The sequence below is a fragment of the Mandrillus leucophaeus genome, unplaced genomic scaffold (genome assembly GCF_000951045.1).
Source record: "Mandrillus leucophaeus isolate KB7577 unplaced genomic scaffold, Mleu.le_1.0 Scaffold5, whole genome shotgun sequence".
Taxonomy (NCBI): Eukaryota; Metazoa; Chordata; class Mammalia; order Primates; family Cercopithecidae; genus Mandrillus; species Mandrillus leucophaeus.
The window spans coordinates 13,074,860-13,098,439 of record NW_012105364.1 but is presented as its reverse complement, the minus strand read 5'-3'; the positions used below and the strand labels follow the sequence as shown (position 1 = coordinate 13,098,439).

At 35.4% G+C, this 23,580-nt stretch overlaps 1 protein-coding gene across 9 annotated transcripts in view; it reads right to left on the bottom strand.

The window, feature by feature from the left end:
- The window catches only part of CADPS2 (Ca++-dependent secretion activator 2), a 563,764-nt gene that overhangs the window by 55,343 nt on the left and 484,841 nt on the right, over nucleotides 1-23,580 (bottom strand). For 5 of the 9 annotated variants that reach the window (XM_011995961.1, XM_011995962.1, XM_011995963.1 and 2 more), the window contains 4 exons: nucleotides 19,886-20,027; nucleotides 14,990-15,145; nucleotides 13,423-13,570; nucleotides 5,475-5,549 (listed from right to left, as the gene is read on the bottom strand). In XM_011995961.1, the coding sequence (XP_011851351.1) occupies nucleotides 5,475-5,549; nucleotides 13,423-13,570; nucleotides 14,990-15,145; nucleotides 19,886-20,027 (521 nt within the window). Of the gene's footprint in view, nucleotides 1-5,474; nucleotides 5,550-12,690; nucleotides 12,706-13,422; nucleotides 13,571-14,989; nucleotides 15,146-19,640; nucleotides 19,761-19,885; nucleotides 20,028-23,580 lie in introns of all 9 variants that reach the window. The other 4 variants (XM_011995959.1, XM_011995960.1, XM_011995958.1 and 1 more) reach the window with 3 other exon arrangements.

Genomic DNA, 23,580 nt, shown 5'->3' with positions numbered 1-23,580 from the left:
AAAAAAAAAAAAAAAAAAAAAAAAAAAAAAAAAAAGAAGAGGGAACACTTCCAAACTTATTCTATGAGGCAAGCGTCACCTTGATACCAAAGCCAGACAAAAGATACTGCCAGAAAAGAAAATTACAAGCCCAGATAAACATGGATACCAAAATCTTCAACAAAATGCTAGCAAACTGAATTCAACAGCACATTAAAAAATCATACAGCATCACCAAGTGAGATTGATCCCTGGGATCCAATGATGTTTGAATATAAGCAATTCAATTGTTATGATACACCACATTAATAGAATGGAGGATAAAAACCACAAGATCATCTCCATAGATGCAGAAAAACACTTGACAAAACTAAGTAATATTTCATGATAAAAATATTCAAAATATTAGGAATAGAATGAAATTATCTCAACATAATAAAGGCTACATATGAAAAGCTCACAGTTGACATCATATTCAATGGTGAAAAACTAAGTGTTTTTTTCTAAGATACAGCACAAGGCAAGGATGCCCACTCTTGCCACTTCTATTCAACATAGTACTAGAAGTCCTAGCCAAAGTAAGTAGACAAAAATATAAAATAGAATAAATAAGTAAAAAAGAAAAAGAAAAGAAACATAAGGCATGCAAACCAGGAAAGAACATGTAAAATTATCTCTGTTTGCAGATTACATGATCTTAATATGTAGAAAACCCTAACGACTCTACAAAAAAGAACTGTTAGAATAAATAAATTCAGAAAAGTTGCAGAAAAAAAATCAACAAACTATCACAAGATCAGAAAACCAAACACCGCATGTTCTCATTCGTAAATGGGAGTTGAACAATGAGAACACATAGACACAGGAGGGGAACATCATGCACCGGGGCCTGTCGGGGGCTGAGGAATAGGGGAGGGGTAACATTAGGAGAAATACCTAATGTAGATGACGGGTTGATGGGTGCAACAAACCACCATGGCAGGTGTATACCTATGTAACAAAACTGCACATTCTGCACATGTATCCCAGAACTTAAAGTATAATAAAAAAAAGTCATTCGTATATCTGCATACTAACAATGAACTATTTGGAAAGGAGGTTAAGAAAACAATCTCATCTACAATAGCATCAAAAATAACGCAGTACTTAGAAATAAACTTAACCAAGAAGGCAAAAAACTTGTACACTGAAAAGTATAAAACACTGAAGAAATTAAAGCAAATAATAAATAAACAAAAAAAAATCCCATGTTCTTGAATTAGAATAATTATTATAGTCAAAATGTCCATACTACTTAAAGTGATCTACACATTAATGCAATCTCTATCAAAATCCTAATGGTTTTTTTAAAGTAGTAGAAAAAGCAATCCTAAAATTAATCTGGAACCACAAAAAAACTTCAAATAACCAAAACAATTCTGAGCAAAAGAATACACTGGAGGCACGACACTTCCTAATTTCAAAATCCATTGCAAAGCTAAAATAATCAAAACACTTGATTTTTGACTATGTGGTGATGCAAAACAATGTTACTGGCATAAAAGCAGATGTATAGGCCAATAGAACAAAACAGAGAACTCAGAAATAACCCCCCACACATAAGGTCAACTGGTCTTTGACCAGAGTGTCAAGAGAAAAGGATGGTTTCTTCAATAAATAGTGCTGGTGAAAGTGGATGTACACATACAAAAGAATAAAATTTGACCCCTATCTTACATCATAAACAAATGGATCAACAAAACCATCAACAAAACACCATCAAGTAAAAATGGATTAAATAACTTAAGACCCCAAACCATAACACTTCTAGAATAAAACATAGGGAAAATGTTTCTTGACATTGGCCGTAGCAATGATTTCTTGGCTATGATACGAAAAACACAGGCAACACAATTTTTTAAAAAATGAGATTATATCAAATAAAACAGCTTCTGCACAGAAAGGGAAACAATCAACATAATGAAAAGGCAACCTACAAAATGGGAGAAAATGTTTACAAACTATTTGTCTGATAAGGAGTTGACATCTAACAATAGCAAAAAAAAAAAAAATTAAAAATTAAAAAAATGAGCAAAGCACTATGTCTCTAATGAACATGTACAAATGGCCAACAGGTATACAAAAAGGAGCTTAATATCACTAATCTTTGGAGAAATGCAAATCAAAATGACAGTGAGATATTAGCTCACATCTGTTTGGATGGCTTTTATCAACAATCCGAAAGATAACAGGTATTGGTGAGAATGTGGAGAAAATGCCCATTGTTGGTGGGTATGTGAACTGGTGTAGCCACTATGGGAAATAGTGTGTAGAATCCTCAAAACATGAAAAATAGAACTACCATATGATTTAGCAACCCCACTAATGGGTATATAGCCAAAGGAATTGAAATTAGTATATTGAAGAGATATCTGCACTCTCATTTCTTTGCAGCATTCTTCTCAATAGGCAAGACTTGGAAGCAACTTTAATATCCACAAGACAGGTGAATGGATAATGAAAATGAGTTCTGCGCACATAATGAAATATTATTCAGCCTCAAAAGAAGAAGGAAATCCTGCCATTTGAGACAAACAGATGAACCTGGAATATATTATGCTCTGTGAAATAAGTCAGACACAGAAGATTAAATATTACATAGTACCAATTATATGAGGAATTAAAAGTAGTCAAAATAATAGAAGCAGAGGGTAGAATGTTGGTTTCTCAGGAGCTGAGGGGAGGGTGAAATGGGGAGATATTTGTCAAAAGCAGTCTCAGTTATGCATGATGAATAAGTCCTAGAGAGCTACTCTACAGCACAGTGCTACAGAAAACAATACTATTTGCTAAGAGAATTGATCTTATGTGACTGTTATCACACACAGAAATAATTATTTAAGAGGGGTGGAGGAAACTTTGGGAGGTGGTGGGTAAGTTTATGGTACAGTTTGAGGTGATCGTTTTATGATTATATACTTATATGGCTGTATACTTATCTACAAACTCATCTTGTATATATTAAGCATGTACACATTTTTTGTCTGTTAATATCTTAATAAAATGGTTTTAAAATATCATAATTATGGAGATAATTTGCATCATCTTTTTAGAAAACATCAATTATTGTCATCTCTTATAGAAGCTTGAGATGTTTGATTCAACCTAACAAGTAAACTTATTTTATACTTTTCAACCAAAGAATTAAAGATAAGTACTATTTGACAGCAGGATAAATTAGGCATAGAGGAAAACTATAATCTAGTGCTGATTTCTAAATATAATATCCAGTATTATATGAGGCTCTTTTAATCAAAATTAAATTAAAAATTTAATTTCTCAGCTTCACTAGCCACATTTCAAGTACTCCACAACCACATGTGGCTAGTAGCTACTGGTGGACTGTGCAGGTTATTTTAGAATATCTTCTCCTTACTTAGCTCAAATACACTAGTTTTAAAATTAACCAGATATATTTGATATAGAAAAATTTAAGTGTCTTACTTTGCCAGAAATGGATGCAGAGATGACATGCAGCCCCATCTGCCTTCTCTGTACTCTTCCTTCCCACCCCCAAAGCAAAACTTGTTGGACTTTTTCCTTACTGCTTGTTTAACCCTATACCATCTATAGCTAGCCTGTAATTGAATGATGCCAATTATGCAAACTTCTTACAAAAGGCAACTTCCGCATGAGCACTATGTTCATGGGTTGGTTATATCTCGATAAAATTTCCCTGAAGGCCTCACAGAGAATAAGGTGCAAAGTTAACTTTATTTCACTGTAGTGGGTTGACTGTGTGGTGATGCAAGCTGCTGTGCTGGGCTCCTCAGAGGGTGGAAATCTCACTGCTCTTCCTCAGAGAGCTTGATTCTCCAGTGGTTCACCCCTTCCCTCCATGGTTTTCCTATTATTTTTTTCTCTATCTATCCACTTGTTGGTGAGTGTGTCAGGTATGTGTATGTGTAAGTATTTGGTGCAGTGGTAAAAATCAGGAGAACAAAAATAAGCTGGTGAGGTGGTGTGATTCTAACATCGTTTTTCTTTGTGGTTGTTTTCCACTCTAAGACATGACACTAGATAATTTGAAAAATACAAAAAAAATTGAAGACGCAATAAAAAATTCCCATTACCCAGAGAAAAGCTCTGTTAACATTCTGGTGTTTATCCTAACAGTCTTTTTCCTATAAGATACAAATTCAGACCATACTTTATACTTTTAAATATTCAGCTGTTTTCACTTAATACTATATTATGAAACTCTTCATTTACCATTAATAGTCTTTGATAGTATCATTTCTTAATACAGATGTCCCATAATTTGCTTTACCTTTTCCTTTATTAGAAATTAAGGTTGTTTCCAAATTTTGGTAAGACATAATATGGCAAATACCAATAGTATATATTTTGTGCATCTTAGTATGACAAAATAGAAAAAGGGGAAAAGGTATTAATGTACTTGATGTATTTCCAAACTATTTTCCAGAACAGCTGTAACAATTTATACTGCCCTATATAGGAAAGGTGAGTGTCTCGCCTCACCTAAAACTGAATGTTACTTTAAAAACATGTATGCTAATTTGCTAGAGAAAATAGTATATTTTGTAGCTCACTTTGCATTCCTTAAATTATTGAGGATTAACATTGTTCATGTTAATGTGACATCTCTGTTTTTTTTTTCTTTTCTAAACAGGATGTCTTTTGTCTGTTTATTAAATTGGGAGTGGTTTTACCTTTGTTTCTTGTCATCCTTCCAGTTGTTTTATGAAGAAGCCTGATTTGGGGCTTTTTGATGAAGCCTTGTGAGAGCATGGGATATATCTGCTCACAGGAAAGTACCTCTAGGAACATGACCATTCTCTTTGTTCATCCTCTTAAACTCCCGGTGCTCTCATGTTCTCTCTTCCTTTCCTTATCAGCCCCCCATCTTAAATGCTACCCATGACCGTCTGCTACACCTTAGTGGGAATCTAAATCATCTAATCACTAAATGAGGCGTCCACTGCTTCATCTCTTCTTATACAGTGAAAGATCATAGCTTTTATCAAAGGTATTTTGAGCATCAAATGGGAAATCCTGGGAAACTCCTGGGCGTGGAGGACCTCAGATGTCACCCTGCAGCTTTCTCTGTCTGTCTTTGAGACCAGATCTACAGCCTTAGTGCCGTCGCCACTAAAGATGGGCTAAATTCAAGGACTGATGGCTACTCAAAGCTGCTATGGAGTTACATAGCAAGAGAACACGAATGTGACATAATAAGGTTTTACTGGAAGAAGAGTTAGTGTTAAAATGATAACAATTTTAGGAAAAGCCAAAATTTATTATATACAAAAAACAATCAAAAGTTGTTCCTAACCTTTTTTGCTCCTAACTTTTCTGAAAATTCTAATTTTTTCCTGCCCTAATCTTTTAAACTACATTTTTTTCTCAATTAGATGTTCAAAAATATTAAAAAAATTCTCCATTGAAAATTATTTTTCACTTTGATTTAAAAAGCTGAATAAATAATACATTACCTTTGAAACTAATAGCGAAATGATTTCTTTTACACTGTTGTCGATCAGATCATCTATTTTTGAATGGTACTGTTGCTAGATATTAAAAGATAAAAATTCATTAGTTGACATGGACACAAAATTTTTGTCATCAGTCACAAACGCTCTAAATCTACTAGTTATGACCTATCGGATTTATTTAAAATGATCACTTTGAACATTAAAAGAACAAAACCTTGAAAATGATCCACCCAATCAACACTTTTCACATTGTGGTTTGAAAATTTTCCCATGTGCACTGTTGAGTTAAGCAGCTAATGGGGTTATTATTTAGATGAATCGAGTTCTTATTCTTATTCAGGCAGAGGAATGTGAAGGATACTTTTTGTCTTCTCCTCTATAATTAAGGTGGCCATGTATTTTTCTAAAGGGTTGGTTTAGCTAGAGAAGCAAAAAGACTAGAAAAAGATTTAATTAATACTGCATTTCATGTCTGACAACTCTCATTCATAAGTTATTTTAAATGTGCTCTAGAAATAAAATGAGCTCCCAATTGTTCACTCTAAAAGGACCTTTTTGTCAGCACAGGGAGCAGCAGTTTATACAATTCTTACAATATGCTCGAGCAAGGGCAAAATTAGAATTTCATCAACAAAGGTGAATAGATGGTAACAAATTAATAGGCCATAAAAGGTATAATGAAACATCACTCACTCTCCATAGTTTTATTACCGCTTCCTCATGAAAAAGATGCCTTTAAATAAATACCAAAAAAAGATGTATTTAAAATCAACCTGAAAGACTTTTCTTTTTTTTCTTTAGAGAATACTAGAGGGCTCCATTCTTAAATTAGCAGAAGCTTTGGCTTCCAAGGCTTGTGAAGGTACATCCATTTAAACAGTAATTCTTCCTTTAGAAGCATTTATCTGACAGCTGATTGTCCCCAATAGCCACTTCACAGAAAATGTGACTTGTAAAGACTAACCCTATCTTGATGGTTCAAGGCTTCTTGGAACATTTAACAAAATGCATAGAGTAAAAGTACTCAGGTCAATATAAACATTAGACCAACTTCACTGCTGGTTGAATGGTTTCTTAAGATGTAAGTTTTTGAAAGCTATTTTTTTTTTTTTTTTGTGCTGAAAACATGTCTCAAAGTTTCCACACAGAACAAAAACATCAACTTAGGTCTGCTTTGGAATACTCAGGAACGACACTCCACCCCTCTCCCCAAGGGTTCCGACAGCTCCAAGTGGTTATCATCAACCGGCATAAATAATAAATAAAGGAAGGATAATTTTGGAGTGTCTGAATTATTTTCTTTTTCTGTGTGAGTCTGAGTGTGTGTGGGTGTGAATATAAGTGCGTAATGATGAGTGATCTAAAATTAACCACATCAGTGTGAATGTGGAATTTTCTGAGCACATATTGCACCCACTAAAGCACGTCTGTCTCATTTAAAGCCGTTATCAATTCCCAAATTTGTGCTCCCCAGAGGATAAATGGAATTTAAACATAGAGAGTGGGTTTCTATCTTGAAGAGAAGGAAAAGGGGAGAGAAGACAGAAAAACAGGTAGAAGAAACAGAGCCTGAAAACGCTGGCTGGCAGTTAAAGTTCTGATCCAATCTAAATTATTAATAATTTTCTGAGCCAGGCAGGCCCACACATGAACATATCTGAGACCAGCTGAACAATTCCAGTGCATGGGCTGATGGGTAGGGTAATCCCTCCACAGACACACTTACAAAAAAAGGCCCCCCAGCTCCTGGCTGAAAGCTGTGCAGCTGACTGTGTGATGGAGAAGCTTATGCAAATAAGCTCTGCCTGGCTCTCCCGCTCTGCCACTCTTGTTTCACACCCTTCTGACTCCAGATCAGTGTATGCAGCAAGAGGAAATGAAATGCCATGTGATACTCTTTGGAGTAGAAGAGGAAAGAGATACAGGAGTTGGGTTTCAAGTATCTCACTTCCCTCTTACATGGAAAGTGCTCCAAAGCATACAGGCATTGAGGCACCCAGACTTCCAAGCAGTTTCCTAAATATGCCTTATCCCCAATGTTTTTCTGTGTTTTCATAACTTTCATTTTTTTGAACTCAAAGTGATCAAATGTCATCAGAAAGCTATCGTATATAAAATACAGAGCTTCTACATGTTAAACTTTTGGGTTGAATTGATTCTGGCAAATCTTTTAAAATCAAGTAATGAGCCACAAAAGAGGTGGATACTCATTTTCTTGAAAAGTAGTGAAAGTCAAGGGACAATAAGAACCATTAAATTCTCCTATAATACACACCTGTAGATTGTTGCTTGCTTTGATACCTGATCTAGCCATAAGCAGAGAGAAAGAGAAAAAAAGGAAGAGATGAGGAGGGAGGTAGAGAAAATGAGAATGAATGAACAAAAACAAACACATACAATATTAAAAAGAAAGGAATAAAGAAAGAAGTATACATCTTAAATTTAATACCCAAGGGGCAAATCCAAATAGTGTGAGGTTTTCAGATTTCTATAATATGGGATTCTGCTATTGTAAATGTATCTGATTAGATATGACTTACACTAATATTAAAACTGCTGGAAACTTTCAGAATCTGCTCTGGCTGCACAGGTGGTGGGGGTGGTAGAGGCGCATGAGCGTGAGAGAAAAGATGCCCTGAGAATTCCCATTTTACATATATATTCTGCAGATTATAACTCACATATGCTATACACAGGTAATACAAAGTCAGCTAGAAAAAGTCATTCATTGGGGACTCAGATAACTTTCTTTTTCTGTTTTTTTTTTAATCCTTGCTAAAAGATTTATTAAATGATGTATTTCAGGAAAATGACAAATTAATATGAAAGGAAGCTGTAGAATTAAGGAACAAGGATGAAACCAGAAACTGAAATATGTCAATAAATGTAATTAATGATTAACTGTGAAAGTAATATTTGTGTGTGCACACATTTAAAATAAGGCAAGTCAAAAACTGCCAAAATAACAATGGATATTATGTGTTCATCTAGGGTGGGTACAGGAGTGTTCAGTGGTTGTTTAAAACATTCTAAGATCAGTGGTGTGCTTAAACTAGTTCACAAAAGCAGCTTTTTAGAAATTTTCAGATAACTTTCAAAGACAAACACGAACATGCAAAAAGAGATCACAGGTAAAAACAGAGTTTATCTGCATAGACATTTATAAGATAAAATTGATAGTTTATTTTTTTCCTCATTTAGTATAACAGGCATTTTTGTAAGAATTTGGTACATTTTTGTTTCCAACAATAAAAATCTAAAAAGTTTTTATCAGAGGCTGGGCATGGTGGATCATGCCTGTAATCCCAGCACTTTTGGAAGTCAAGGTGGGAAGATCGCCTGAGCCCGAGTTTGAGGTTGCAGTGACCTATGAATATGCCACTGCACTTCAGCATGGGTGACAGAAGGAGACAAAAAAATAAAAAATACTGAGAAAAGGTAATGCGTATACACTGTTGGTGGGAATGTAAATTAATTCAGCCACTGTGGAAAGCAGTTTGAAGATTTCTCAAAGAACTTAAAACAGAGCTACCATTTGACCCAGCAATCCCATTACTGGGTACATATCCAAAGGAACACAGATCACTACGCCAAACAAACGAAAACAAAAGTAAAAGAAAAACCACTTGAATTTGTGTGTTCATTGCCGTGGTTTTTTTTTTTTTTGAGATGGAGTCTCACTCTCCAGCCCAGGCTGGAGTGCAGTGGTGCGATCTCGGCTCACTGCAAGCTCCGCCTGCCGGGTTCCCGCCATTCTCCTGCCTCAGCCTCCCCAGCAGCTGGGACTACAGGCGCCCGCCACCTCGCCCGGCTAGTTTTTTGTATTTTAGTAGAGAGAGGTTTCACCGTGTTAGCCAGGATGGTCTCGATCTCCTGACCTCGTGATCCGCCCGCCTCGGCCTCCCAAAGTGCTGGGATTACAGGCTTGAGCCACTGCGCCCAGCTGCCATGTTATTCACAGTAGCAAAGACATGAAATCAACCTATGTGTCCATCAACGGTAGACCAGATAAAGAAAATATGGTACATATACATCACGGAATACTACACAGCCATTAAAAAGTACAAAATCATGTCCTTTGCAGCCACATGGATGCAGCTGGAGGCCATAATCCTAAGCAAATTAACACAGGAACAGAAAATCAGATACTCCATGTTCTCACTTATAAGTGGGAGCTAAACACTGAGAACACATGGACATAAACATGGGAACAACAGGCACTGTGGACTACTAGAGGGGAGAGGGAAGGAGGGAGATACGGATGGAAAAACTACCTACTGAGTGCCAAGCTCAGGACCTGGGTGCAATACCCATGTGTAACAAAACTACACATGTACCCCCATATCTACAACAAAAGTTGAAATTTAAAAAAAGAAAAAAATAATATTCTTAGAATACTTCAAGTTGGATTGATAATCTTAGATTCTAGGGCTTTGTCAGATTTCAATTCATTCTTAAGCTAAGTCTCCCCACATCTGCCCTCAAAGCCAAACTGTGCCTGCTTTCCCAGCAGGTGACTCTGAACTTACATTCAAATAACCATTCAGGAATCCTTACTTCTTGAAGCCCAGGGAAATCATAGGTCAGGCACATTCCGAAATCCTGGCCTCTCTACAATCAGGTGAACAGCGCCACTTCACCTGACTGTTGTTACACAAATACACTCAGGAAATGACGACTAATTTGATGCCAGTGAATTCCAGCTTTCTTAAAAGATTCTGGACCTTGTCTTGGGGTATATAATATTTTGAAGGTACTGGATTGTTAGTTCCAGAAATGGGTGCATTTTAATTTAACTGAGAATAAAATTGGCCCAAGTAGGGCCCCTTGCTCCCCTGAATTGCCATATTAATGAGTTTTCACCTTCATCATCAACTAATGGGACCACTGAATGAAGTGGTTCTGAGGGCTGATGAATGCCTACAGCCCATGTAGTCATCTGCTTTTGTGCAGTTATGGATAATGAAGATCCTAAACACTTCGGTGGTTTTGTGATCTCAACATCTGTCCCTGAGGGACTGGCCTGAGACTGCTGACTCATTTCACATAGCTGTCACATAAGCAGATCATTCACCCATTAATCACTCCATTAAACCCTATTCTGGGCCTCAGTGGAACATGTTGGCATCATCATGTAGCGTGTGAGAAAACAGAATCATAACTTAGAAGCACAGAAGGGAATGCACTGTGGGGAAGGAGTTGCGCAAGTTTTATCCAAGCGATGACAATATAACAAATTTACTAGAGATTTTGGAGAGGTAATTTATTTATAATTTAGCAAAAACATTGCTGCCGTGTTTAACTATGTAGTACATATTTTTTATATGGTTCCAAATTGTCTAGTGATCTAGTTTTTTCAACAACTTTGTTGCTATTTTAAATGGGGTTCACTGACTCACCTGTATATGTAATGTATACACTAATTTTCAACAATTCCAAAACTTATCTTGGCATATATAGAGAGGGAAGGTCTATGCAATTATGTGAGTATGTTTACTGTAGAGAAAAAACAAAGTATAAAATTCTTTTGCAATGAAATTCTTGTTTGCCACTTTTTCAGGGTTGCTAATGGGTTTTACACCTGCACATTTTGAACTATGTTAATTGTGTGAAAGTTGTGGGGAACTAATTGTCTCTGGTGTGAATGCACAGGTGCACACATAATGAACAGCAGTAGATTCCTCTTCAAAACCACCCACCTACTAATGTAAAGAATCATTTGACAATGTAACAATGTTCGTCATTTGTGTGTGTGTGTGCGCCTGTTTTTCCTCTTAAGTACTACAGCAAGTTGTTTCTTACAGGGGAGGATTTTTAAAGCCGTGACAACAAATCTGTTCATTCACTCAGCAAACATTTACTAAGTGCCTACTGCATGTCAGGTACTGCAGTGTATGTTAAAATAAGAACAAATGGATAAACCCAGTATCAATGGAAGATGATTCCACAAACCAGATGAGAAAAGAATAGGTTTATGAAGAAACAAGGTAATATTCTCAGGCAGAGAATCAAAGGCTTACAGCTGGGTATTAAAAAAACATGAGGAGGTAAATAGGAAACACTGGTATCTAAGCCAGTTGCCTACTTATTCAGATAATTAGATATAATAAATCATGTTGTAAGCAATCAGAGAATGGTAATTACTGAACATTCTATAACACATATCAGTTACTTGATATATTTGTAAGGTTGTATGCTATGGTATTACAAATACATTTTTTTCCTGCTGAATTGCTCAAATAATAAAACTGTGTATTCATGCATAAATATAAATTATGGCCAAATAGCTAATGTCTATATCTGGGGCAACAGGTATAGAATTCACAAGTAGTAATCCTTCCCATCTACCTTCACAGTTAACTAAGCCCTTCTGCTTGGATGAGAATTGTCAGCCCAGGAAGAATCACCCTGAATTTGATTCCCAATTGTCAACTGTAAGACTTGTAAGATGTAACCTACCTGCAGGACACAAAGACATTCTGACTCATGGAAAAAATTAAAAAAAAAAAAGTAACACTAGTTAATCCTTTATGCATAAAGTTTTTCTAACCTTGTAACTCAGGGATTCTGGGATGGTATTTTATGATGACCTGTTGTGGAGGAGGGCAGAAGTCTCATGACACAGACCTGCCTCTTCCTTACCTCTGATGATGGTCATATCCTAGGTCATGAGTGGGAGGAAAGACTGTATCACTGGTGGGCTTGTACCTCACTGAAATCCACCATTGGGTTCATCTCTATGAGGTGACTTTGGGTGTGGACTTCTGGTTCAAGTTTTTAGGGGCTATATGTCATCTAAAGCTCCAAACTTGAAATTCTTTTGGTATTAAAAGTATACTGTAGATAAATGCTTGAAAAATGTAATCACTCTGCTCCTATAGCTATTCAGATTTCAATTTAAAAGAAGGTGAATTAATTTGGTTTTAAATCATTTTATCTTTAAAATTTTAAGAGTAGTTTATAAATTCTGCAGCCTAACACGTGAGAAACATTCCCCTTGTCATTATTTAAGGTATAAGTATTTAGTGGTTTAGTGAATCTTTGGACTATTGCTATGTTATTGTAAGCTGTTAGCCTTATATATGCGAACACAGAAGCCAAAAATCTGAAAATAAATTCATATAATTCTAATTTGAAAAGATGAAAATAAAAATACATATTTACAAAAATAATAACTCAAATGAAATGTGCTTTTAGAAAAAAAAATGAGACTTACCCATTGACTACCAAACTGGATCATGCCATGGGGGAAAAAAAAAGATGATGAAAGAGAACAGAAGGGAAGAATAAAGAAATGAAGAAAAAGTAATTACAATGGGAAAAAAAGGCAACAAAATGTCAACTTAAACAGATAATTGAAGAAAAATAAATCAATTTTCACCCAATCACCACTCTCAACAAAAAATCATGGGGTAAAATAAAATTGTACTTCTGAATATAAAACCAAACAAAATATAAATCAAATAGAAAGAATAGGATATTTATTGATAAGAACGAGGTATAGATTTTTAAGTCTATTTCTACCTAAATTTTTTAAAATGGGAACTACTGTGTAAATAAACTATTTCATACTTTTTTGTGTGTCTTTTATAGATGCAAACTCTGGATACTCTAGATTTGATAAACAAAACAGGTAGCTTTCCAGATTTCTCATTTGCTTGTAAAAAGCAAGGTTTATGTAAATGACACAACACTTAAGCTGTTAAAAGCTGTATCTAAAAATTCATGGCCACTTATGCAATTTTAGACCGTATTTATATCAAAAAGGAGAAACCGACATGAGCAAAGGATAAAGGGCATTCTATTATTATAATAAAGAAAAGATCAAACATTTGGTGCTGGAGAACTTGGTCTTTTCAATCCAATCTAGAGAATGCCTTGTGGAAAGAGCATCTCGCATGCCAAGGCACCCTGTGCTTCCTTTCCCCATGTGGCAAATTCTACATACCTCTTGTCCTCCATCCAGGGCACAGAGTTTGGTGCTTTGCTTTTTGGCGTCGACTAATACATTAAACATAGTGCAAACAGAAGCTGGAATGCGCAAGTCAGTTGTTTTGCTTGCCTTTTGTAGCTTGAGTTCAAATGCAGTTCTTGTTCTAGTTTTTAAAACACGAATTCAGAGTAAGAAATTCTGCTATACACCTCACCTGTCTTGTAAAAAGTGAAATCAACTCTATAAGATGCTAATTTAAAACATGCAAATAAGGAGTAAGCAGTGTGGTAGTGCTTGGGCACTAAGGGGTGGGATGCTTTTCTTTTCAGGTGTCTCAACGAAAGATCAGATTGTGATATTTTTATATTAAGCCTAGCTTCATCCAGTCACTCAGGCAGTATCACAACCCAAATGAAGCTTTTTGTTATATATAGAGTACCACATTTAATGGAAAAAAACTCGTAATTTCAGTTATTGTCTGAATTAATTGTCTGAATTTACAAGTAGAAAAATCACACACTTGTATGCATTTAAGCAGAAAATATCCTCTATGCGAGGGCTTACCAAATTAGAAAAAAAATAAGCACAAGTCTAGAAAACTCTAAACATCGTAATCAATGTACGACAGACAATGTGTAATTCTTTTATGTCACTTACATTCTCTTTCAAAAACCTAAAATTGCAGACAGAGTTTTGAAAGAAACTGCATCATGAGCAATTTGAATTGGTTTTGCTGAAGTATCCTATGAAAATCCACAGATTTGAGACATGAAAATCAAACATGATTTTTAAAAAACATTAAACTACCTAATCCAGGGCCTTGCCTTAAGGGGTCACTGAACATTATTCTAAAGACAGATTTTTTTTTTTTCTTGGTTTCAAGATTTCAGAAATATCCAATTGGCCTAACCAGTGTTTGAATGCTTTTCTAATATGTGGCTCCGTATTGTCCTTGTATACATAATGAACAAGGACAACGGGAAAAAAATGCTTGACCAATTAGGATGCAAAGCTGATTCTGTAAAACTATTATAAAATGAAAGCACATTTGGAAGAATACAAAGCCTCATAACTTATTTCCAGTTAAGTTATAAAGAATGTAAGCAGGTAGATGGAACTCATCAGATGTGGACAGAAAATACCAGAAAATAGTAATCCCAGAACAACTGATAGTGTTGATCCTATTTTGAGTTTACTATGCCATTTCACAGCACACAGACACAGTACATAATGCATACAGAACATAACAGACCTTTTTCATATGTCTCAGGAGATATTACCTTGGGAATTTAAAGCACAGTATTCCCAGAGAGATAACAATAAGCCCTAAAGAAACCATTAATATGGTATAGATGTTACTGATTAAGGCAATAGTTGGGAGACCTGAAAAAAAGTATCCAGCCAATTTCATCAATTACATGGGTCCTCAGAATTTAATCAAGATAACCTAATGCTCATTAAATGTTGGAATAGTAGTGCATAATGAAACCTTGGCTGTGACAATAATATATTAGGTACTTGATGAAAAGTGATATTTTTGGGTGCTGGAACATTAAGCAGCAATTTGAAAATACATGTCTACCTTTTGACACAGGCCTCTAGCATATCACTGGCCATTAGTTTAAGTCTTTGCTCTAAGTGGTGGGCAAATTCCTGTTCTGGCCAGTGCAGATCAAAGACAAACATTTGCAGTGCATCAAGTTTCCAAAAAAGGTCTTCTGATGTTGCTGAGCCATTGCTAGAAGAAAAAGGAAAAATGAACATCATGAACTCCCCCTGTTAATTAGATTTATCATTAATACATTGTTTTTTCTTTTCTGTATCAATTGCCATCAGTGAAAAAAAATCATATAAAATCTTGAATGATCCAATATTTTCTTTGTTCATCCTTCTAATTGTTCCTTTACAATTCTTAATAAGGCAGGGCAAGGAGAATAAAATAGAAATAAATATGGTGGTAGGGCACCACTGCACTCCAGCCTGGGCGACAGAGCAAGACTCCATCTCAAAAAAAGCAAAACAAAACAAAAACAACAACAAAAAATATGGTGGTAGGGTTTCATACAAAGAGGTAAAATGGATACGTATACTTTACTAAGGAAATTATATTGTGTACATAAGAACAAACATTGTAACTGTTCACTAGGATAAAGATTCTTGCAAATCCCCAAAATTATGTTTTATGCAGGAAAATTCTTATGTTAGCAACCAGTACCTTTGCCGTTATTCATGCATATGTGCTTCTGTCACCATGGTGGTTTCTGTCTATCTACACGTGTGTAGAATATAGGGTCCCTGAATTTCTCAATTATAGGTAAAGGTGAGACAGGTACTGGAAATAAAATGGGCTAGGTAGGGAAGCAATCTTTTATTTTCATTTTTTGCCTTTTCTGGCTTATTAAAACCCAACTTAGTGCAAGGTGTGGTCTAACAGAGGAATGACATTCAGGGTGCTCTGAAGATGGAGAAAAACAATGCATTTCAGTTCTTTATACCTAACTGTGGAGTCAAGATTTGCTAAGCATTCACTACTATGGTGAAATTACTCTAGAGGACTGTGCTATCAGCCCATGTAAGAAGGTAACTCATATAATATTTTGGCAAAGGGTCATGCTATTACTTTCCATTATGCAAGTACATAGGCTAATACAGAAACAAACGTTTTGAAAGTAAAATATTCCTACATCAAAACATATTGAAATTTAACTATAAAAAGCATAAAAGCAAAAGCAAAAAAAAAAAAAAAAAGCTGCTGTATGATTCATTTGTTCTCAGCTTTCCAACAATTGCTTCACATACACTAACTTCAAATTTGTATTTCTAGTCTACAAAAGAAAATTAAAGAAATAAACTCATTTATTACAACATCGCAGTGGAAAATACCTATGCAACAAACCTGCACATTCTGTGCATGTATCCCAGAACTTAAAGTAAAATTTAAAAAAAAATTGTTTAAAGCACCACATTATTTAGCTAAATATATCTTAATGAGCTAGCTTAGAAAAAAAAGTCACCTCTTGCTCTTGACTAATGAAAAACTTATTTCTGCCCTCCACCCTGGCCTCAGCATCAAAGCTCTATCACAAACCTACATTGCTTCTCTCTTCTCATTCTGCCAGTAATTCCTCCTGATCTCCTTTTCTAGCCAAAATGCCCTCAGATTTCAGTTCTCTAGGGACCAATCACAGCAAAGCAGTGAACACTCCCATAGCACTTTATTCACTTAAATCTCTTCACCTTAATATTCAGTGCCTCAAATGCACCGTTAAATAAGAGAACCAGACAACACCATGCTGATTCTACAGTGAAAATGTTGAAAAAACACTACCTTTATTTCTCCTTTTGCCATATATAATACAATTAAGAGAAAAAAAGACCAAACAAAATCTCCTTTCACATCCACAGTGTACAGTTTGGTAGATTAGAGGAACTAAGTCTTAACAATAACTAAATACAATTGGCAAAGAAGCAAATCTACTTCTTATAATCTTTTTACTTTGGAGAAATGTAACTATTTGAAATGTATATATTCTTTAACAACACAATGACAAGGAAAAACATCATAAAACAAAATCTCTATTGGTAAAGGCAGAATTCTACTAAAAATAGATTTTCTAATAATATACGACAACCTTTATAGAGAATATGGTTATATTTTTCTTCTGTTTGATTCTATAGTAAGATTCTTGACAATAAATGTGTTTAATTGGGAATGTAATTAAGAAAACAAGTGTTTGTTATAATTAGACAGACATATGAAAAAAATGTGAGTAGGCTTTTTCTGGAGTTAGTACATATAACCTGCCATTTATTCAGAGCTTTTTCATTTTAAAATTATTTCTAATCAGTGACCTATTCCTAAAGGTATTATTAACAGATTAAAGAATTCAAATGTGAATAATAGACTCTGAGATAATTTCCTAAAAATGCCAGCAGGAAACTTAACTTACTGGCATTCATTTCTAGAGAAAAAAAAACAATAAAGATTTATATACAGATAGATACGTGGATGAGCAATCCTTTCATGATTTATGCATTAGTAGGCAGGGATGTATCTTCAAAACTATGGTTACTTTTATATTCTTCATATTTAATCAGTAGTTGTATTTTTAATTCTTTATGTTAAATATAAATGTTTCTTGTTACGTTTCAAATTTCAAAAAACAAATGGCAATAACATCATAATGTTATGAGTAATTCTGGACACTCTAACAAAGAACCTAATTTTGATAACCTTGGTAGGTAAAGATAATGGTGATCAACTTGTAAAAAACATTTTTCAATTTCCCCAGAATGGTGAAAGCACGATCACTTTACTTACAAAGCCCCAATTTGTCATTATTTCTGTCCTGAGATTAACATACTTTAAAAAAGAGTCCTCAATAAGGGATTCAGAGTTCATAAAAATCCCAAAGTTAATAAAAGAGTACTAACAAAAAACTAAATTTCACAGGATAATGCCCATGATAGTGTTCTTGGCTAAAATCAAGTGTTAAATAGATGAGAAATTAGGAAGAAAATGAGTTAAATTATAAAACAGTATAAAAAAGAACAAAAAGTCATACACTTAGGTTCATTATACTTTGTAGGTAACTTTCTGAGCACACACAGACACCACTTTACACACTCTAATGGCCAAAAGCATTTGTGTGTAAGAAAAAAAATTCACATGTAACATAATATCCTAGTGAGTATTATGAATGTAGTTACGATGTTTAACTTGGAGAAATACTGCCATATTACTTTGCAAGCTATTCTCTTTCTTGGTCTTTTCCTATCTCTTTTCTTGATTGTGTGTATACCTGACTGGGTGTGGATTTGCAGTTGGTGGTGAGACAGGTAGAAAAACAGCAAGTTCTTAAACACAATGTTCTGTGAGAGCAGAACAAATTAATGATAGGAGTGAGGAATTTGTAGTCAAACAAACCTGGGTTCAAATTTTGCCTCTGTCACTTACTTGCTGTGAGATATTGGGTAAGTTTTGTTTCTTAGTTTCTTTATGACTTAGTTTCCTTAACTGTAAAATGGGGATAATCATACGAGGTTGTTATAAAGATTAAATGAGATAAACAACTTGGCAATGTAGTGGAAACACAGTAAATTCTCAATAAATGGAAGCTATTTTTCTTCCTTTCATGATTATTCTTTCTAGTTGATTTCATATGAGATCTTGGGCAAAGCAGGTAACTGCCCAAGTTTTCCCATTTGTAAACTAGGACTATTACTTGGTTCTGATCGCTGTAAGGTATAGTTTTAAAAGCTATACCATTATAAATTATAATGATGATGCCTGATGATAGTAATAATAAGAAGAACAACAATGTAGAGTAGTAGTAATTATTATTTACTGGGTGCCTCGGATATGCCAATAGTACTAATCATTTATTGAGAGCCTAGGATGTGCCTCAATACAGTTTTTTTTTTTTTTTTAAAGAATCATCAAAAAAACATCATCTTTCAATTAGGTGTCATAATTGTTTTAGAGTTGAGGAAAAAGCTCAGGTTAAGAAAGACTTACAATTAATAAGCTAAGATCTAAATTCAGACCTGATCAATTTAAAAGCCCATTCCTGTTCACTTCAGTGTTTCTTAGTTGCTGATTCTGCAATAGGCAAGCTCATCATGATGTGAAGTTAATATGGTTTTTGATGATATAAAGATTATTTAAAAATACCAAGATGTACCAACTGCATAATAAAAGAACAAAAGAATAACTTCCTGGTTTTGGCAATGAAAGGACAACCCCTTCCCTGCATGATGCAGTACTGTTTTTTAGAAGTTGAGACTAAGATAAAAATAGAAAAAGATTATATTCTTGAAACCATTCTTCCAAAGGTTTTCTAGTTGCACAAGGTGAGTCATCCGGTCAGTAATAAAGCTGGAGCTAAGAATCCTCAAAATGCCTTGTATACTTAAGGAGAACTCTGGTTATTTTACTTAGGGTACCATGTCACCAAATGATTTACTTAGGGTAGAATGTCACCAAATGATTCCTGTCCCACATATTACATATGAACTACATTAAACTAGTGTGTTTTTTCTTTTTAATCGACATCATTCATTACAGATATGCTAAGCTTAGCTTACTAGCTTGAAAAACTCAAAATAAAAAAAAGCAGTATTCCTCAACCAACGATGATAAATGCCATGCAGTCTAAATACATCTGCGCAGAACACAGCCCAGGCCATGCACCAGCTAACACATCACCAGGAAATAAGTGAGGAATACACACGTGGACTCATATAAAGAAGGCATCCACGAAGGAGTAGAAATGTTAGGAATCTGTGGAAGATTAAGAGGCAGACTTGGAACTTTTGGAAGAGCTACATTGGGAAGACTGTTGGCGATATTCCTGTAAAGAAACAAACAACGTGGGAAGGGACCACCATAAGCGATAACTGCAGATGGCCATGTGTAAAATCATAAGGTCAAGGTTGAAGAGGCAGGTGCTCTACGGACACTAGGTAAGATACCTACTTGACAGGTTGCCATGTCTCCTGCTCAAAACCTCTGTGAATTGACTGGGCGATGGAGGACTCCATGAGATCCACGTAGCGGACAACCAAGGGTACAAAGATTTCTTGCAAGTGTTTGTGAAATTTTCCATTACACAGAAGTGCTGAAATAGCCAAGCAGAAACAGTGTTTGTCAGAGGGATAATATCAGACATTTGGAAAATATGGGCCAAAAAAAACACGTTTCCTGAGAGAGTCTGACACAGAAGAACTGATAAAATGCAGATGAGAGTACATCATATCCCCCATATTGAATATCAGATCATGGGAACTGATCAAAAAGTATAATTAGCCTTCTATATATGACTGTCAAAACACAAATAGATAATATCTCTCTAAAATTCTCCTGGCAGGTGGTATGTTTTTATTTTCTAAGAAGTTTAACACATAGGCACATGACCACTCGCTGGAAATTCAAGGGAGCTGCCAGCTCTCCTGAAGGTCCTGACACATGTAAATACAGCAATTAAGCAGAGTTACAACCTCTGTGCTATGCTGTGTATCACAAAGGAGCTAAATCTGCTCAATTCTATGAGGTAAGCTTGATTACTTGTAAAAGCTATTCTTGTTCACTCAGGAGGGTGTCCGTGGGTTTGGGAATATCTATTTTGATTCATGAACATTATAGTTATTTGTGGAGTTTTCTTTTTAGTCATTCAATTTTGCATATCTGTATTTAAAAACAGTCAGCATATCACATGGATTTTTCAGTTTTCCATTTGTCTTTAATAAATGGTAGTATGGAACATCCTACCTAAAGTAGTGACAGAAGTCTTAGAATTTGTGCTACAAGGCTGCTGGGCAAGGTACACTCACCTTTTTCAGGTGATGAATGTTTTCTATGCAGATGATACAATTTTATTAAAATACAGGTGAGTATGTGCCTAAGTTGCACCATGAAAAAACAGAGCATCTATAGGGAAACAGTAAGTAATGCTAAGTAATATTTAATAAAGAATTTATTTTAGATGACAATACCATGAATTGTAAATATTTCTCAAAGAACATGCCCTAAGCCCCATTGTGGCCCTCAAAGTGAAAATGTATGGATTTAAAAATATACTGTGTGGTCAGGAAACGTATTCCTAAAGAGATGGTACTTTAGTTGAATCTAAGTGACAGAAGAAACTTCCATGGAAGACTTAAAGGGGTGGTTTCCAGGTAGAGGGAACAGCTAGCAAACAAGTTTTGGGGAAGAATAAGCTTGGGTCTTCGCAGAGAGATGAAAGGCCAGAGTAACTGCAATAGACTGAGGGAGGGGGAGGGGCAGCCCATAGCAGGGTCTAGATCCTAGGACTGAGCAAGGAGTGTTGCTCGTAGTGGCTGTGATGGGAAGCTTGACGATGCTTATGATTATCCAGAGGAGTGACATGATATGATCTCTCTGGCTGCTGTGTGGAAAATGGACTAGGTAGCCAGGGGTGAAAACAGAGAAAAAGGTTAGTACTCAGTTGCTTACTGCAATAGATTAGGTAAAGGATGATAGTGGCTTTGACTAGGGTGAAGAGTAGAAGCTGGGGAAAAGTTAGTAATCTCATCCACTTTTATGGATCTGAATAGCTATATATGCGTATCATTACTAAATCTAATTACTAGCAAGTCCAATAACAGTGTCTTATAAAATACTCACTGTGACAACTTCCTACACTATCTTCTTCAGGGCAAAAATATCCCAAAAGCCTAAGAGTGTTTTAGATCTTGGTCAAAGGATATGATGTTTATCACTGTGGCATGTATATGAAGATGTCTTTGATATGTTACTTTATGAGTTTCTGAAACTTGTCAGAGGCTGGACAACTACAGGTACATAAATTGGTATGGGAAGTAATTCTAGACACAGAAGGAAATACAACAGATTTTTTTTTTACCTCTAATTGATATGGGTTAGTATTTTTTTGTGGCTAAATAATCTTTTCCCAGCTCAGCTATATGCTAAAATATTTCCCATTAAATTGTGAACGATAATCATACTTAATGATAGGTGTCTTATTTAGGAGACTAATGTTATCTTAATGATGTTTTCATTAGCACACTGAAAGAAACTTTATTTATTCCTGGAGATTCAATCATCAAGCTAGAAGGTACTACAGCTCAAAAAATTCAGTTACTTTCATCAAATGCCACCTAAATAAGCATGCTAAACTTTAAGGATAAAATATTCTCATTCAAACCGTCTAATTCACTATAGTACTCAAATTTAAAAAATATACTGATATCTGCATTTATTGGGTCTCTACTTAAGAACTCTCATTCTCTTCTTCCTCCTCCTCTTCCCTAGCATATTTGGAGTACCAAGCACTATGTGAAGTCCTATCTGTGCCTTATCTCATTTAATCATCACAGAAACTCTACAAGGGAGGAGTTATTTATTTATTTATTTATTTATTTATTTATTTATTTATTTATGTTTTGAGATGGAGTCTCGCTCTTGCAGCCCAGGCTGGAGTGCAATGGCGTGACCTTGGCTCACCGCAACCTCTGCCTCCTGGGTTTAAGTGATTCTCCTGCCTCAGCCTCCTGAGTAGCTGGGATTACAGACGTGTGCCACCATGCCCAGCTAATTTTTGTATTTTTAGTAGAGACAGGGTTTTTCCTTGCTGGTCAGGCTGGTCTCGAACTTCCGACCTCATGTGATCCACCTGCTTTGGCTTCCCAGAGTGCTGGGATTACAGGTGTGAGCTACCGCGCCAGGCTGGAACTATTTTTTTAAACTTATCAGTAAGGTAACTGAGGCATAGAGAGTTTAGGATACTTGTCTAAGATCATTTAGTCATTAATAGAACCAGGATTTGATATAAAAACTCCATGTTAACCTCTATAAAACTACCATTCCTCACTCTGACAACCAATTAGTCATCAAGACTGGTGTATTTTATATTCTTAGTATCTTTCAGTAAGTTACCATGCTCTCTTCATCACTACTGCTGTTGCACTAGTGCAGCCCTCTCATCTCCTGTCCTGATTAATGCAATAATAACCTAACTGGTCTTTGGGATCCTAATATTTCCTCTGCCAATCCATCTTCTCAAAATCATAAGCAGAGGGGCTTGCTGAAATATGAAACTAAGAATGTCATCTCTAAAGATTATAATCTTTTAGTGGATCATTATGACAAGCTTCAAAAGCCTGAGCATGGTATGGAAAGCTTTCCAAGATCTGTCTTCAAGTTACTTCTCCAGCTCATTTCTGTTGCCTTACCTTTCATTTCCCGTGGTACAGTCATAATGATTTTCATGATTCAATATACACTTGCTCCTCAAATCTTTTCTAGAAATGCTTCATTCTGCTGTCCCCTTGCCCAATTACTGGCTTCTCTTGTTTACTCTCTACCCTGGACAGGTTTCCACTGTGGTTTTTGTTATAAAAGTGATCTTCTCTTGCTGACATATTTCTCGCTGACATATTTCTCGCTGCCTACAAGGATTTAAGGTTCTCAAGGCAGGAACTATATCTGTATTCTAAGTTCCAGAAAAGTCCCTGGCTCAGAGCAAGTAATCAAATGTATGTTGGATGAAAGAATACTTGAATACTAAGATTACTACATTATTATTCAGAAGATTGTATTAAATGACACCTATAAAACCTATTGAGGCCTGTATATACCCCTCATACTTTGTTTAAAATATATAGCATTAGATAAGATGGTTATAACTTCTA